The following is a 19,291-nucleotide window of genomic DNA, read 5'->3' on the forward strand; positions in this document are numbered from 1 at the left end:
GCAGTGGCACGTAGCTAAAATCCAGTCTTATGATGAGACTGAAGTCGGTAGGAGTGACCATCATCTAACCCCAAGGAAAGTGAAAAGTGTTGGTGGTGTCCCAAAAGAACTTCACCAGAGCACGAACTACATGGTGACCCCCGCTAGAGGCAACCATTGCCTCGGAGGTCTCGTACAGCGCAGTAAGACCGCAAGACTCCCATAGAAGTCTCGTCTGATCATCTCTGGCGATGTACATCTTGTACAGATCGCCCAAGCCGTCACAGCCGGAACCTGACAGCACGTCCTCCCAACGGTGATGCCCCGTCTCACCCTCTCAAAAATGTGGTGGACGGGAGAGAAGTACAAGGTCCGCTCATCCCACTCGGGGAGTCGACCAAGCGAAGTGGACGGCTCGACATCGTCTTCTACGGGCTCATGCTCCCGTCGAATGTCTCGGGACCGTGAACCGGAACTTCGTTGTCTAGCCATGCTACATTGTGTAGAATTATCATAAATTAAGGTTCTATAGTATCTAAGGTTCGCCTATCCGCATGATACTATGTTCGCAAAAAAAAAAAGAGTACGTAGTACTAAAACAGAGCACAAATTCAAATTAAGCATACACGACATTTTTCAAGCAATCAAACAATTTCTTGCAATACAATAGTAATTATTGTGACAAATTGGACAAGAATTTCTAGCAAAAACATCAAGAACAAGCCACATTGTATTCCCGACCTTAAGAGGTTCAACATTGGCAATTCGTTCATTTCTTCACCAAATTGAGTCAAACAAGTCTCAAATTACTCCCATGGAAATACATAAACATAATCAAGCAATTTTATAGCATAAAATTTGACAAACAAAGAGAATTAAGCATTCTAAATTTCGAATTTTCATGAAATTCAAGAATAAACACATGTAAAATTCATAAAAACCGGTGTAAGTTCGAAGAAAACTTACATAGATCGGGAAAATGGATGGAATAAGCTTTGATTTGCAACAAATTTGAGCGAATTTGGTTGAGAAACGAGCAAGAACGAAGCAAATGAATTTCTGAGATTTTTCGAGCAACAAACGCGACGAGCAGCAGCAAAAATGAAGAAGAGAAGGGTATTTAAGGAAAACCCGACTCTGGCGCCAAGCGCCAGACCTTGGCGTCAACAGATAGGCTTGGCGCCTGGCGCTAGCTCCAGCGTCTGGCGCTACAGCCAGTTAATTGGCGCTGATGTTATTTCAGCGGCGCCAAAACATTCTGCCACTCAGTACGGTTGTTATAACCTTTTGCAATATATTTTGGGTTCCTTGGTACGCCAGTTAGCCCTTCTAAGCGATTTGACACGATCTTTAGTAATCGGCTTGATTGCATAAAGTGATTGACCTGATGAAAGATCGTCTCACTTAGCTTAAAGCGCCTAAGCATTAGCTTATCGCGAAAGGCACCGACATACTGGTTCATTTGCAAAAGGCACCAACGTATTGGTTCATTCATTCAGCAAAAGGCACTGACATACAGGTTCAAGCAGTAAAAGTGCCGACGTACAAGCATATCGGAAGCAAAGTTCAAGCAAACTTTTAAAGATCGACGAGCGGAGATCTTCGGTAATTTTTGTTGGAAAATAATCGTAGCAAATGAAGATAGCTTCAAGCGAAGATATCTTCAGCAGCGTTCCCTAGATTGTGGAAAGTTGTCAAAAACAGCTGAAGGTTATTTCAAGCGAAGTTGTCTTCGATCATGTTCCCTTAGACGTGGAAGATGGTCACAAAGCGGAAGAAGATCATTTCAAGCGAAGCAATCTTCTAAATTGGAAGCAGTTACAAGCGTAGCGGTTTTTAAGCGGGATGGCATTCTCTTGGCAGGAGGTCATCAAAACAGTAATACAGCAGCAAATTGGTTACTTTCAGAGACGTGTGCTCGACGGTGCAAGATACGCGTTTCTTAACTCTTTTATCTATTTAACTAACACTAGCTTGCAGGTATCGGAGTTACAAGAGTGATTTAGGATCGCAGAACGTTCTGAATCATTCTCTGTCCCTATCGATACTTTGACTTTTGTTTTCGAAACTTGCGTTTCTCCAAACTCAATCAAAGTGGGGGCTTCTGTAGACACCAATTTTTGTCTCCCCAAAACCAAACCCAGTGATGAGTACCTTTCACGTCGAATCATAATCGAATGAAGTTAAAGTGTGGAAAGTTTAGTGTTGCGGATAGTTTTAATTTCTTTTCTCTTCTCTCTGTTTTTAAAAACCTATTTTAAGAAAACATCCAATCCAGTTTGGTTGGTCCATGATATGGGTCAAATAGTAGTGTAGTTGAATGGGGCTTGAAAAGAGCTTTCCAACGATATATTATAAGCCCAATTCCGATGAATATTGAGGAAGTTATGGCCAAATTACCGATTTGGGCCCGGTTTGAGCCTGATATGCAGCCCAATGATCTAGGGGAGGGCCTAATATGGATTTATTATTCCTAATAAAATTAGGAATGGTTTTATTCTCTTAGATTCTTCTCGAAGGTTCTTTTCATTCCTAATTCAATTAGGATTGATAAATTGACTTTTGTTGACTTTTTAGAGTTTTAATCAGAATAAAAAAACGTTTTTGAGGAAAATACGATTTTATCTTCCTGTACAGAAATTTCTATCTGATTTTAAGAAAACGCGTGAATTTATGAGTTAGCGCCAAACGCCAGCTGTAGCGCCTGACGCTACGCTTGGCGCCTGGCGCTAAGGTCAGCGTTTGGCGCTAATCTGGCTTTTCGCGTCAGAACTCTGTTTTGATGTTTTACCTTTTTGGCTGATTTTCTCTATAAATAACGTGCTAAAAACTCCGTTTTGAGGAACCAATTCTCTCATTCACCAACTCTCATCAAGATTCTCTTGATGACTCTCTCTTTCTCTTTTCTAAATTAGCCTTCTCTCAAATATAAAAATTCCGCATTCATTAGATTTAGAAACACCTAGCTATATTCGAAGTTGCCTTCGCCCTAGACGTGAAAGGTTTAATTTCTTAGGGTTTGGTCCCAAATCATTATTTCAATTATTTAATTTTATTGTTATTTATTTTTTTCCTTAAAGTTACCAACGTATGTATTTTGTTATTAGAAAGAGGTACAAGGCATCCAAGTAAGTGCTTTAATGGTTTTTATTGATGTTATCATGTAGAAATCATGCTTAAAATTGTTATTATGATTCCTAGTATCATGTTAGGATGTTTTCCTTAATTTGATGTTTAGGGTGACAACAATAAATTCCTAATATCATGTCTAGGGTAACTTTAATATCAAGTATGATTAAAAGTATGATGCCTTTTATGTTCTTCCTAATATTTATGATTGTTAGTATCACGTTAAGGTTAAAGCTTTGATCTTTATTGCTTAGTGACATTCTAGGGTTTGTTATTAATCTTGTTAGTATCATGCCTAGGATCTTGCTATTATTATGCTTTAACATTATCATGATTATTATTATTTTTATGATTATTATTATGTTGCTTGATATTTATTGTTATTGCTTGATCACGCCTTTTATGCATGATTAAAGGGAATTTGTACTTGTAATCACGCTTAATAAGATAATTAATAATCTTGTTTAGGGTTAATTTGAATATAATTCAAGTGATCGCTAATAATAGATTTATTTGTGCATTAATATTCAACCAACATAGATAAACAGGTTTAGGGTAAACTTATTGATTGCATGTTAGTTAGAAAGCGCACATGAATACGATCAGAATAAAGTAGAGGCCTATTATTAGGTCAGGTTCAATCTCTTTTAGGTTGGATTTGTACCTTCATCCCCGAACCCTATTTGGTTCAAGACCTTATGGAGTTGATTATCTCTTGGATCGTTAAGGGGTGTAACCTTCACCTCGTGAACGGTTTACAAGTTCCTAAAAAACTTGTTGGCGACTCTTTTGCTTTATCTTCTTTCCCTTTGGACGCCACCGTACTTAAGTGTATGATCACAGTGGGGTTCAAGCTAGGGGATTAACACTTGAAATATTCCCTACCGGTTGATTTCTTCTTCAACACAAACTCGATAATGACCACTTGGGACGGGCTTGAAATGATACTTGACAACTTCTCCTTCCATCCCAACATACACTTCTCCAATAGCAACTATATCGACCCCTTTGTCACTCTTAATTGCCAAGGAACAAAGACTATCAACTCCCTAAATATGGATTATGGTATTAATAAACCTTTTGTGGATTGATAAGATGTAGTAGTCTAGGACATATGTACTTACATCAAACATAAGTATTATGAAATAATGTTACCTTTGGAAATGGTTGGCCAGTAATGTCTTGATCATTATTGAGTACATGCGTTTCCAAATTCTCATTTTCTAGCACATATTCCTCCTCAGGCCACACAACATGGTATGGCTCGGGTTGAACCTCAAACGCTTAAACATTCTGCTCTTGGAAGTTGAAACCTTGAACCCCTTGGTCACTTTTTGAGCCAAAGACATCTTAATGATCATCTAACTCTTCACCACCAGAACCACCCATTTGGACACTTGCTAACTGATGGGTAACTTTGTTTTGCTCTGAGGCAAGTTGGAAGCTAAGACCTTGAAGCCAACTGTCAGGACCCAAGACAAGGCCATCTAAATCTTGGCCACCAGATCCACCAGCTTGGATACCCGCTAACTGGTGGGCAACTTGGTGTCCATTTGAATCACCAAGTTCTTTCAATTGCTCCGCGTTAACCTAACCACTTGACATTAAGTAAGACAACAAAAAATTTTGTGTTAACCACATTTTCTAATTTTGATTTGAGACACTTAAGATCTGATTGCAATTGACTTTTTAGTAATGGTTTGTTGTAGCCAAAGTACATCTTATTTGTAACACCCGACCCAACGCGCCTAACACAACCACCATGTTCAGGATTCTTTAATGCTCTCACTAGGATATCATTCCGGCCAGTGGCCTCAATTTCTCCTTGGATTTGTTGAGCCTCCAATGCTTTCTGACATAAATAATAAACAACCTAATTAAGGTAGTGTAATCTATTATAGCCAAATAATTTATTTGATTCAAAAGTAGAAACAAACTCACAATTGTTTGAGCTATTTCAAAATCAGCAGGATTGTCAAAGGTCATTGCACCATCTTTTTGTCTGGAATGAGCTCTTATCCAAACCAAATGTCGAGGCACGTCCCTAACTTGCACTCCTTGTTTTTGAAGTTCAGCAGCCTGACAATACAGATAACACAATGCCATTTAACAACTAAAAGTTATCCCTTAATTGATTATTTACTGTTATTCCTAAAAAAAATCAACAAAAAATCTGACATAATCATTTCAGTTCAGCAACCTGACAATATAAATAACACAATGCCATTTAACAACTAAAGTCACCCCTTAATTGATTATTTACTGTTATTCCTTAAAAAAATCAACAAAAAAAATCTAACATAATCATTTCTAAACTTACAATATCTTGTTCATAATACATGTACCCTTTTCGACCTCCTCGATATCTTGAAGTGTTCATTTTCGCCCTCTCTCGATTCTTGTCACTTAGTTCCTTTCAATATAATAATGTACAAACAATTAATTCCCAGTTTTCAAAGGTTATTTCATAACTATGATTAGTTATGGGCTATAATTCAAAGATTACCTTAAACGCATCATCAGTATACGTTTCAATGAACTTGGTCTAATCACTTGTGTTATAAATGGATATATCGAAGGTGGATTCTTTATAATCACATTTGGATTTACTCCCTTGGTGTCGTACATCCAATCCTTTCTTAATCTGGCCTTGAAAGCTCTCCACCGGATTGAAGCTCTCCCTAATACGTAATTTCTATGCTCTTTCGGCACTATAAATCCTCTATGCACAATTCAAATAAAAGATATTAGATATGACAATACCTAAATTCATATATCAAAACAATACCTGAATTCGAATAAACAAGCTTTTATGAGGCTTGATCATTCTCTGGAAGCCACACTACAGTCTTGATTTTCTTTTTTTTTTCCTTTTTTTTAGGAACCCCATCAAGGGAGAAATTATGTAGATAAATCAGATTGAGCTACATCTATAATATTATCAATGATGAAATGGAACGGACTAGAAACTCATCAATGATTAAATGGAACGAACTCCTTCCTTCCGAGCTGTTTTCAAGGCCTGGATAACCAACTGTGAATCACTCTATGATTATTTTCATCAGCCAGCCTCTCTAGCAAACTGTAAACCCCACTAGATAGCTTTAGCTTCAGCAGCCTTCAGTTCCCACCAATCACATCACTGGACAAACAAGTGGGAAGAATCATCCCAGCATGCGTATGCATAATAGCCTCCTGTACTTCTTTACATATAAGCATACAAGTGGGATGAACACAAACAAGCACAACAATCCTTCACTATGTGAGTCAGAACATCAGATAAACTGGTGAGTCAAAACATCAGATTAAAACTGGTAATACTTGTAATTTTTTATTACAAGCTTACTTTATTTGTTTTTGAGTGGCTTAGTAATGTAGCTTTTGATAGAATTCCAAAAAAAAATGTAGCTTTTGATATATCAGATTAATCCCTCACTTTTGGTTTTGCTGTTGTGGTGAGTAATTTAAATTAGAGTTTTCTATCAGGACATATGCTCTAAAATTGCTTGCCATGCATAAAAGGCCTGTTCCTCGTGTTGCTGCTACAATTGGAGCATGGATGAATATATTATTATCTCTGACAGATTAGATTTTATCAATACTATCATCCTAAATGATTCCATTTATCATTATATTGCAGACCCCTGTTTACACCATTGCTAAAAAAAGTTGGTGTGGAGGGAGCTCTTATTGTTGGCAAGTTATTACAGCAGGTATAGAAACCACAATTACTTGTAGCTATATTCAAACATGGCACATGTGACTGTATTTCCAGTCAAGAGATAAGAAATAACATCACAATGGCTATTAGCTACCAGTCATTACATGCGGTCAGACTCAATGGTGGCAATGGCATTGGAATGAACTAGATTTATTAAAATTTCACTAAAAGGCACAAAGTATAAATCATTGTGTTAGCATTAAGAAGATATGGGAATTTCATGGGGAAAAAAAACAAAAGAAATCCAACCCTACGAGATTCTCCAATTCACAGTCTACAAACAACAGATAGTCAAAGTATTCTCCAATTCTGCAACTAACTCATGATCATGGAAGTAATTAAAAAGCCTTTAATCTTACCGTAATGAATTTAAAGAGGTAATCAATAAATTCTTTCGAAACTTCTTCCCAGTCGTGATAATTTATATTCACTCTTACACGAACAACTACACGCACCAATGTATGATGAAAAGATATATCTATTTTCCCCAATTGGCACTTTATTGTGATTCCATTCCAAGGGGATTTGGATGCCACTCAGAATTGTTTTTCCAACTATTGCAGCAACTGTACGACCCCTTCGATTCTCATACTCAGCAGATTCTTCAGCACTTGCTTGCTTTCTCTTTTTTGACATCAACTTGCAAACATACAAATATATTAGAAATCATCTCTAAGAAGTGTCATTAAAACCAAATAAAATAAAGCATCTGTCTAAAAACTTTATATCAAGAACAGATTATAAATTTCAATACAAGAACCACAAGAATCAGATTTTTTAGTAGCATAATAACCTGTGCGACGCCGCTTTTTAGGTCGATTATTAGCATTACTATTTTTTTTGTCATGCCAAATCCCTTCTTCATGATCACTACGTATGTATGTTGTTGTATCATCAAGACTATCATCCACATTTTGTACCTCACTAGGGGTAGACCTCTCCTGATAAAAAATATTGTCATCAATGACATATCGAGGTTTCGATGTGACAACTAATTTTCTTTTATCACACAGGTCAGTAACATAAAACACTTGTTTAGCTTGACTAGCCAAAATGTATGGATCTTCTGTATGACCTATCTTGTTGAGATTCATAGTAGTATGCCCTAAACCATCGCATACAACATTGTTATTGTTGTCAGCCCATTTGCAACCAAAAAAAGGTATCGAAAAACCCATATAATGCTACTCACATATCTCTTCAATTACCCTATAGTATTGCATTTTGCTATAAACAGATCGATTATCTTTAGCACTAGACAAATGCATCGCTTCCGCTTCAACACATACCCCGCTGTTTTGCATAGTGCTTTTATCATCTTGGTCCTTAGTTTTAAAAGTGTAGCCATTAATGGCATAACTAGAGAAAAATGAGGCAGAGAATTCAGGACCATTAGCTAAACTCCTAAGTCGGTTAGAAACAGTTTGTGTGGAATTTTTTATCTCTTTCAATACTTGATCCTTGAGCCAAAGATGAAATGTTTTACTTTGTTCAGTAGCCAAAGATTTGGAGCTAGCCTTTCGAGTATGAATCTTCAAAAAAGTCATATGTCTATTAATATACAGTGTAATTTCATCTTCATTGAAAAGAATATATGTGTGGGCCATGTGCCACTTTTCAGGAGACAAGTCAAGTTCTCTACGACCTATGGTTCCCTTACCCTCAAGTGTGTCACTGTGTTGAGAAGTAGAAATCCCTACTGTCGAGAAGTAGAAATACCTATTGTCCTCATATTTCCTAAACTTTTAAGGCAATATTCCATAGCTAACTCATAAAGCATTCTCTCAGCGATACAAGCCTCAGGTCGATAAGCATTCTTAACATACCCCTTATAAGTTTTCATTTGTCTTTCGAAGGCCCATTGAGCTTTATTGTGCACGAGACCAAAAAATCTAATATCCCTTACCAAATGAACCGGCAAATGTATCATTACATCAAAAAAAGCTGGGGGAAAGTACATCTCTAATTGACACAAAATAACGGCAATTTCAGTTTCTAAGGAATCCAAATCTTTTGGATTGATGACTTTACTGTAGATTTCCTTAAAGAAAAGACATAACCTAATAATGGTATATCGTACATTTTTTTGGCAAAATTGAACGAATAGCAATAGGTAAGAGATCTTGCATAAGAACATGACAGTCATGAGACTTCAAACCCACGAGTTTCAAATTCTCCATTGAAACAAGAGAAGAAATGTTTGAAGAATAACCCTCAGGCACTTTAACTCCAGCTAAGGATGCACAAAGCTCAACTTTTTCCTTCTTAGACAGTGTATAAGCAGCTGGTGGCAAATAGTCCAGTTTTCCAGTCTCAACGGCATGGAGCTCATTTCTCATATTCATTTCCTTCAAGTCAAGTCGAGCATTAACACCGTCTTCTATCTTCCCTGATATTTTCAATAGTGTGCCAATCAAACTATCAAACACATTCTTTTCGATATGCATAATATCCAGAGAATGTTGGACAAAGAGAAATCTCCAATAACAAGGACGCTAAAAATCATAACACTTCTTGTACCCTTTCTTAGGAATGGCATCTTTATTTTTCTTTAACTTTCCAAAAGTAAGTTGAATGTCTTTCACCTTTTCAAATACTTCTTGGCTAGTAAAGGCTTTTGGGCGACTTTCAAAATTTTGTTCCCCATTAAAAGCTTTCTTCATTTGACGATACTTATGATCCAAAGGAAGAAATGGACGATGATCATAGTAGACCGTCTTTCTAGATGCCGATAACCATTTACCTTTCCAACCATCATCACATAGAGGACAACCACCTTCCCTTTTTACAGAATAGCTAGAATGATTACCATATGCTGGATAATCTTGTATGGTGCAAAATAACATTGCTCTTAAATTGAACATTTCATTCCGATTAGCATAAAACACTTCTACACCTTCTTCCCACAACAACTTTAAGTCGTCAATGAGAGGTGCCAAATACACATCGATGTCATTTCCTGTTTGTTTAGGTCTAGAAATAAGCATTGACAACACAATGTACTTTCTTTTCATGCATAACGAAGGAGGTAAGTTATAAGCCACTAACATGACCGGCCATGTACTATGGATGCTACTAAGGGAACTATATGGATTCATACCATCAGTAGACAACCCAAGGTGTAGGTTTCGTTCTTCACTACCAAAATCAGGGAATTGTCGATCAATAAATCTCCATTGCGGTGAATCAGCCGGGTGTCTAAGTAACCCATCCTTTTTCCGACCAAATTTAAGCCATGTCAACTTCTCTGCATCTACCGGGTCTGAATACATCCGTTTAAACTTAGGAATAATTGGAAAATATCACAAAACCTTACCTTGAGAGATTACGCTCTGGGCAACTCTTTGCTGATTCATTTTCATTTCGATAAAGTATGCAATCGTTAGAGCACGCATGAATTTTTTCATAACGCAAACCCATTGTGCATAATTTTTTTTTTGCCCTATATGTATTTTTTGGCAAAACATTATCAGATGGAAGGAAATCTATCAAGAATCTACAATCATTTACAATCATAATCTCATTCTCTCTCTAAAAGCTAGAAGCTTATTCTTTCTCTCTGTCTATTCTTTTTCTAAACCTTCCCTTTTACTCAATTCCTCATACATTAGTTCTAGACACACCTAGCCAAGTTCGAAGTTGTCTTCGCCCTAGACATGAAAGGTTGATAATTTCTGAGGGTTTGGTCCCAAATATATATTTCAATTATTTAATTTAATTGTTTGTTTATTATTTTCCTTGAATTTACTAACGTGTGTATTTTTTTATTAGAAAGAGGTATGAGGCATCGAAGTAAGTAATTTAATTGTTTTATAGATATTTTGATAAAAAATCATGCTTAGATTATTTTGTTGATTCATAGTATCATGTTAAGATATTTTATTGATTCCTAGTATCATGTTTAGGGTAATAACTAACATTTCTAGTATCATGTTTAGGATGCTTTTCTTAGTATGATGTTTAGGGTAAACATAAGTTTATTGGTTATATCAAGTATGATTAAAAGAATGCTTCCTATTTTCTTTCCTTATATAATGTTAGTATTATGTTAGGGCTAATTAATCTTTAATGTTTAGTGACATGATAGGGTTTGTTATTAATCATGTTAATATCATGCCTAGGATCTTGCAATTAATATTATGCTTTATTAAGATTATGATTATGATAATGATGATGATTATTGTTTTGTCGAATTATATAATTTTAGCGAATTGTTTCACGCAATTGTTTAATTTATGAATTATTTAATGTAACTTTTTTATTTGTTAATTTACAAATTATTTCATTTTATTTGTTAATTAACGAATAATTTACATATAATTTGTTTATTATTATGTTGCTTGATATATTATTATTGTTATTACTTGATCACACTTTTATGCATGTTTAAAAGGAATATGTACTTGTAATCACGCTTAATAAGTGTAGACACCCATTTGTGTCTCCGCAAAACCAAATCCAGTGATGAGTACCTTTCACGTCGAATCATAATCGAATTAAGTGAAAGTGTGGAAAGTCTAGTGTTGCGGTTAGTTTTTATTTATTTTCTTTCTCTCTGTTTTTGAAAACCTATTCTAAGAAAATAGTCAATCCATTTTGGTTTAGTCCATGGCAAGGGTCCAATGATGAAGTAGTTGGGTCAGGTTCGAAATGAGCTTTCCAACAATATATTATAAGCCCAATTCCGATGAATAATGAGGAAGTTATGGCCGAATTACTAAACTTGGCCCGGTTTGATATTTATATGCAGCCCAATGATTTGGAGGAGAGCCTAATATTGATTTATCATTCCTAATGCAATTAGAATTGATTATAGTCTTCTAGATTCTTCTAAAAGGTTTTTTTCATTCCTAATATAATTAGCATTGATAAATTGACTTTAGTTAACTTTTAAGAGTTTTAATCAGAATAAAAGAAGTGTTATTAATGGAAATACGATTTTGCCCTCTCATACGGCTAAATTTTATCAAATTAAGAAAACGCGTGAAAAAATTTTTCCAGCGTTTGGCGCCACGCGCGTGTTTAACACTGCGGTTGTGTTTTATTCTTTTCGAAAATCTGATTCGTTTTTTTTATCACATCTGGCTTATTTTCTATTTAAATAGCCTCCTAAAACCTCCGTTTTACATCACCAACTCTCATCAAGAATCTCTTGATTACTCTCTCTCTCTCTTTTCTAAACTAGCTTTTTGCATACAAAATTCCGCATTTACAAGATCTAGACACACCTAACAAAGTTCGAAAATGCCTTCGCCCTAGACGTGAAAGATTTGATTTTTCTGAGGGTTTGGTCCCAAATCTCTCTTTTCAATTATTTAATTTAATTTTTTAATTTTATTATTTTCCTTACATTAACTAACGTGTGTATTTTGTTATTAGAAAGAGATACGAGGCATCCAAGTAAGTGATTTAATTGATATATTGATATTATGATATAGAAATCATGTCTAGGTTGTTATTATGATTCCTAGTATCATGTTTACGGTAACAACTATAATTTCTAATATCAAATATGATTATTATGATTTCTGCGACGCTTCCTATTTTTTTTCCCTAATATTCATGTTAGTACCATGTTAGGGCTAAAGCTTTGATCTTTATATGTTTAGTGACATGCAAGGGTTTGTTATTAATCTTGTTAGTATCATGCCTAGGATCTTGATAATATTATGCTTTAACATGATTATTTCTTGATGATGATTATTATTATTATTATTTATGATTATTATTATGTTCCTTGATATATATTTATTGTCATTGCTTGATCACGCCTTTTATACATGTTTAAAAAGAATTTGTACTTGTAATCAAGCTTAATAAGATAATTAATAACTTGTTTAAGGTTAATTTGATTATAATTCAAGTGATCGCCAATAATAGTTTTATTTGTGCATTAATATTCAACCAACATATATTAAATTGGTATACGGTCAATCCTATTGATTGCATGTTAGTCAGAAAGCGCACATGAATACGATCAGAATAAAGTAGAGGTCTATTATTAGGGCAAGTTCAATATCTTTTAGATTGGATTTGTACCTTCATCCTCAAACTACCAGTCATGGTTCCAGACCTATTGGACTTAACGATCCCATGGATCGTTAAGAGGTGTAACCTTTACCTCGTGAACGGTTTACAAGTTCCTAAAACTTGTTGGTGACTCTTTTGCTCTATCTTTTCTCCCTTTGGACGCCACCATGCTTAAGTGTATGATCACAGTAGGGTTCAAGTTTGGGGTAATGCTTGAAATATTCCTTCCAGTTTATTGCGACTCCACTGGGGAGGATTTCTATTTATTTCCTAAAATTTATTTTGGCAATGCTTTAGAATGAGTGGACGAGACTCCAAAAGTTCTAAGTACTTCATGTGCGTAATTTTGATCAACATTATTGTAATATGCGTAAAAAAGATCTCATTGGAAAGACCATCCGTAATGAGTTAAAAACATAGGATTTTTTACACGTAGGAAATTTGAGGAATATCTTTCACACCTAGGATCGAAATAATGATGTGCGAAACTGAAAATTTTATCGAGCACAGAAAGCTGCTGAGGCATGTAGGAACTAGCATCAAAAAACAGAGTATGTCGCCGAGAATTTGACTCTGGCGCCAGGAAACACCCATGTCGCCAGGCGCCAGAGCCAATTCGGCACCGGTCTCTGTTCGCTGGCGCCAAGTTCTTCTAATATCGAGCCAAAAATATGCGTTCTAATTTTGACCAATTTTTAGCACTGTTTGCTAGATCGTACTTCCTTATTGAGTTTTTCTCACTTTTCTGAAACCCATATGTGTTCTACATATGGACATAACCCTCGGTGAATTGATGCTCCATCTACCTGATTGAACGCTCTGTGCAACAAAGGGTACATCCGAGAATGTTGAATTCACCAAACCATGGAAGCGAGTTTTTAACTCGCGGTGTCCCATTCACTTGCGCCAACCCTTCAAAAGGTAAGGCTTCCACGCGGTGCATCCGAACAATTAACCATGGACCCTCTTTGGCTAACCCATATCCTGAACTTTAGAGAACTAGAGCCATGGTTAGGTTGCGAACTCATTGCATCATATTGTGCCTACTTGACTAATTGTGCATTATTTGTTGTGCATACTCTATGTGTTTTTCTTGAACGTTTTTTTTTACTTGTGTTTAAGATTAAATAAACTGATTAATGACTAAAAGGACTTTGCCTAATTAATTAGAGTAATTAAAGTCTAATAATTTAATCAGAATTGACTCGTACGACTTTAGGCATGCCCTGTAGAGTAATAATACCAAAAGCAATCCCATATCAATGTCCCAGCAATGGCGCCACGATTTGGACTGCAGCGCCACACTGTGTTGTGTAGGGCCAGGCGACAGCTATGTCATCTGGCGCTACACTACAAAGTCCTGTTGCTTTGGCGACAGTTCGGTATGTTGCTTGAGTAATCACTATGTGTCTAATTAAACAGTTTGCTAATCAATTCGATTATTTTATTAACAATAATACCTCGTTAAGTCCTTAATTGAGTCTAGGCACTAAGTCCCATGGTCTTACACAAGAGTCAAAGCATGTCACTTGCACTCAAAATATTAAGAACACACTACTATTTAAGTACACTTTGACCATGTTAAGAAAGTCTTGTATGCGCGTGTCTTCCGTCATTCGAGTGGGGGGGTCCAATCTATTCCCATTCTCTTCCACATTTTCTTCCATGTTGAATAGAGCTTAAGTCAAAATAAATAATAAAAAAGAGAAACTTACTCCTAACTTCCTTTTCCTCAGCATTTGATCAAGGAGAGAAGAGCACTTAACCAAGACAAAAATTTTGATAAAGCATCACTTTTCACAAAAAGGGTTGTAATAATGGCCGACGAAAAAGAAATTTTCTTAAGTAATACTAGTGAAAGCTCGTCAAGTCTAGAAGAGGATGTTCAGGAATTACGAAATATCATTGTCACGCTTATGGGTGCAATAAAAGGATTAAGAGACTGGATAATGGTTATCGAATAGCGTTCTCATTATTAACATCATAGAGGCCATGATCACACTAACGAAGGATGCTTCATCCTCAAAGATCGCGTTCAAGATCTCATTAATTCAAGTCACCTCCATGTTCCTCCAAGCAACAAAAAGGCCAAGGTTGGTAACGATAGCAACAGTGGTTGGAAAGGAAAGAAGAACGACTATCCTTCTTCTTCCGAAAACACCTACTCTAGTAACAGTGTTGGTACTTTCGACCTTAATGAAATCTTAGCCATGACTAATCGAGGATTTAGAAAGCAACTAAGAAAGGATTTCACCCCTATTGGAATTAGCTACGATGTTGCTATCGATCAACTCCATGCAAAGGGACTCATTACTCTTATTGGACCCATTCAAGTCCCCACCTGAGAAGAGATTGCCTAGTTGGAACCCAAATGTACACTGCAAATACCATCAAGGTAGGGGTCATACTACTGAGAGCTGTTGGAAGCTAAAGGAAGAAATCCAATATTTGATCGACAACAACGGGCTTCCAATACCTCTAGTTGATAAGAACACAAAGTGACGATAAGCCAAGGGACAAGAGGCAAGCTTCAACGACATGATTTCATGAACTTTATTCTATTCTTTATTTACCCTTTCCCTAATAAGTCTAGCATAGGAACCTTTTTATTTTCCTTATATTTATTTTGTAGGATCATTATTTCTTTTCCTTTAATAAAATGAGCATTTATTTTCTTTCATATAATCATTTCATTACATTGCAAAAAAAAAAATAAAAAAATAAAATAAAATAAAATTGTCGAACTAAGCACAAGGTATACCAATGATTTGAGGCACCCCTTGTAGCCACATCATATCACCTTCCACCCTTCAAATATGCAATCCTTTTTTGGTAAACCACTTTGAGCCTCGTCTAACGATAGACCCTTCATTTTCAATCCATATCTAACTAACTTTGGGATGGGATTCTGTGCAACTTATGCAATTTTCAATTTCATAAAAAGCTTGAGTGTTTTCAAAAGATTAAAATAGCAAAAAAAATAAAAGTAAAAAAAATAATAAAAGTGTACAAAAGGGCAAGTGTTCCAATGTCTTTGATATGAAAATATCTTTGATAAAAACACGTCTCAGATAGCGTCTCTTATCGAGCGCTCGGTACCGTGCCTGAGAAACATGAATGCCAAGTGAGTGATAGACCGCATGATCGGGATTGCCCACAGTTATAAAAATAAAATAAATAAAGCAAAAAAAGAGAGCTAAACCTCAAGCATGGAAAATACAATTATTCAAAAAGCAAAGTTGCACACCTTAGGGTCTTATCTAGGGTCTTGAGCCTTTTATCCCCTTCTTCTCATACCTTTAGCCTAACCATGTTAAAACCCTTCAAAAGACCTTTTTGAGGTATACACACACTTGTGCGAGGTTCGTCTAGAGCTATGTTCGGCCTAATTTCTAACGGATACGTAGGCAACCTAACATCGAGGGGCGGCCGTGATAAAAAAAATGCATAATTGATTGTATCAAGGGATCTCCTATGCTCATCCCTATTCATTTAGAGCTAGACTTGGGGGCTTGATCCTTATATCATTAGCTTACCCAGCCTAAGAGTCACCATCATTTGACTCTTTTCAATATATTTTCCACACACTTAGCCCTTGCAGACTAACCTTTGTGTCACTTTCACACACTGCAAAGATACATGACTAAATAGTCTTCCCCTTAGGAACCCTCTGTCATGAAATCATAACACGACATTGAAGCATGCCTTGTCATATCAAAATATCTTATCACTGGTAATCGTTAGTGCATCACAAAGTATGAAATGCTTATCCTCTGTGCCTAAGTTACCTACATACTTTCATTATTGAGTCAACTAGGATAGCCTAGGATTATTTAACCTTTGAACCTTGAGGGATAGCATCAAATGTATATACTTGGCTAAGCTCATTCAACATGCAACTTCAAAAAACTCCTTCCTTTTTGTGACTTTCCTTTTTGGGAAAAGTCGGTACCCTCCACAAAAAATGACGGAAATTTTTTGCTTTTTTGTTCACACACGAGTCATGTACGTTGAGTCATGTCGTGTCATATCATCTCGAGTTTTGTCTAACGCATGTGTTAAACAGTTCGAGTCAAGTCATGACAAGTCATATATGCTAAAAACACATTAAGTCTTAATTGAGCCTTAGGACGGTCCTAAGATAATTAAAGAGATGAGCAAAGTCCTATAGTCAAATATATAAATACAGGTACAATCCAAAGAGCAAACCAAGGTAAGAAGGGATTAAGAAAAACTTACAAATTAGAGATGAAGAGCTTTAATTTAAGCAGATTTGGTTGAAAGGAAACAACCAAGTTAAAGGTTCAGAGCGAAACCAGGCAATGAATAGCAGCAACATAAGGAAAGAGGATTTATCTGAAAATCTCCAGTGCAACGCCTGGCGACAAACAAAAGCTCGGCGACAAGTCCTTCCAGCAGGCATTGGTACGACGACAAAGCATTAATAAAAGCTCGGCGACAAGTCCTTCCATCAGGCACTACAGCAGTTTGAGTTCCTTGGTACGCCAGTTAGCCCCTCTAAGCAACTTGACATGATATATTAATCAATTCGATTACAATCAAATTAAGTGATCGACATGATAAATGATCGTCTCACTTAGCTTAAAGCGCCTAATCATTGACTCATCGGAGGCACCGACGTAATGGTTCATAAACAGCAGAGGCACCGACATAATGGTTCACAAGCAGCAAAAGCGCCAACGTACTGGCATAGCGGGAGCAAAGTTCAAGCGAGCTTTTAAGGATTGACAAGCGTTTATCTTCGTTAGTTTTCTTCGAAATATTATCACAACCACTGGAGATGACTTCAAGCAAAGATATCTTCGACAGCATTCCCTAGCTTGCGGAGGGTTGTCACAAACAACTGGAGAAGATTTCAAGCGAAGTTATCTTTGATCATATTCCCTGGCTTGCGGAAGATGGTCACAAGGCTATAGAAGATCGTTTCAAGCGAAGCAATCTTCGATAGTGTTCTCTAGCTTGCAGAAGACTATCACGGCGGAAATTGGAGGCAGTTACAAGCGTAGTAGTCTTCAGGCGGTATCCTCTAGCTTGGGTAAGATCGTTAAAGTATCAGGATAGCATTCCCTAGCTTGTGGAAGGTTGTCACTATGATTCAAGAAAAAGGCTCGAGATGTAGCAGCAAAGGATCGATAGGAGTTGGTTTTCGATGATACACTTTTCAGGGTATTGTTGCAACAAATGAGGATAGTTTCAGGCAAAGAAATCTTCGATCGTGTTCCCTGGCTTGCGGAAGATGGTCACAATGTGTTAGAAGGTCGTTTCAGGCGAAGCAATCTTCGATGGGGTTCTCTAGCTTGTAGTAGTCTATCATGGAGGAATGGAGGCAGTTACAGACGTAGCAATCTTCAGGCGGTATTCTCTAGCTTGCAGTAGATCATCAAAACAAACAGCAGGATGGCAATCCCTAGCTTGCAGAAAGTTATCACAACAACAGCAAATGCAACAGCAACAAATCGGTTACCTCTAGAGACATGTGCTCGACGGTGCAAGATACGCGTTTCTTAACTCTCTTATCTGTTTAACTAACGCTAGTTTGAAGGTATTGACATTAGAAGAATAATTTAGGATCGCAGAACGTTTTGAATCATTCTCCGTCCCTATCGATACTTTGACTTTTGTTTTCGAAACTTGCTTTTCTCCAAACTCAGTCAAAGTGAGGGTTTCTGTAGACACCCATTTGTGTCTCCCCAAAACCAAATCTAGTGATGAGTACCTTTCACGTCGAATCATAATCGAATGAAGTGAAAGTGTGGAAAGTCTAGTGTAGCGGTTAGTTTTTATTTCTTTTCTTTCTCTCTGTTTTTGAAAACCTATTTTAAGAAAATAGCCTATCCAGTTTGGTTTAGTCCATGGCAAGGGTCCAATGATAGTGTAGTTGGGTCAGGTTCGAAATGAGCTTTCCAATGATATATATAAGCCCAATTCCGATGAATAATGAGGAAGTTATGGCCGAATTACTAAACTGGGCTCGGTTTAATATTTGTATGCGGCACAATGATCGAGAGGAGGGCCTAATATTGATTTATCATTCCTAATGCAATTAGAATTGATTATAGTCTTCTAGATTCTTTTAGAAGGTTCTTTTCATTCCTAATTTGATTAGCATTGATAAATTAACTTTAGTTGACTTTTAAGAGTTTTAATCAAAATAAAAGAAGTGTTTTTAAGGAAAATACGATTTTGCCCTCTCATACGGCTAAATTTTATCAAATTAAGAAAACGCGAGGAAATTTATTTCCAGCGTCTGACGATAGGACCAGCGCCTGGCGCCATACCTGGCGTCTGGCGCTAGAGTCCAGAGTTTGGTGCCACGCGCGTGTTTGACATTGCGGTCATGTTTTATTCTTTCCGAAACTCTGATTCGTTTTTAATCACATCTAGCTTATTTTCCCTATAAATAATCTTCTA

The 19,291-nt window shown here is 36.6% G+C and overlaps 1 protein-coding gene across 1 annotated transcript; it reads right to left on the reverse strand.

Moving 5' to 3' along the window:
- Window positions 1-7,551: 7,551 nt before the first annotated feature.
- On the reverse strand, window positions 7,552-10,101 carry LOC110699741. The gene is made up of 5 exons (XM_021877267.1): window positions 9,339-10,101; window positions 8,965-9,218; window positions 8,656-8,870; window positions 8,022-8,566; window positions 7,552-7,934 (listed from the first exon to the last, which is right to left on the reverse strand). Exons 1-5 carry the CDS (start codon window positions 10,099-10,101, stop codon window positions 7,552-7,554), a joined length of 2,160 nt encoding a protein of 719 aa, XP_021732959.1.
- Between the last annotated feature and the right edge of the window lie 9,190 nt (window positions 10,102-19,291).

The sequence above is a fragment of the Chenopodium quinoa genome, unplaced genomic scaffold, assembly GCF_001683475.1.
Source record: "Chenopodium quinoa cultivar QQ74 unplaced genomic scaffold, ASM168347v1, whole genome shotgun sequence".
NCBI classification, from domain to species: domain Eukaryota; kingdom Viridiplantae; phylum Streptophyta; class Magnoliopsida; order Caryophyllales; family Amaranthaceae; genus Chenopodium; species Chenopodium quinoa.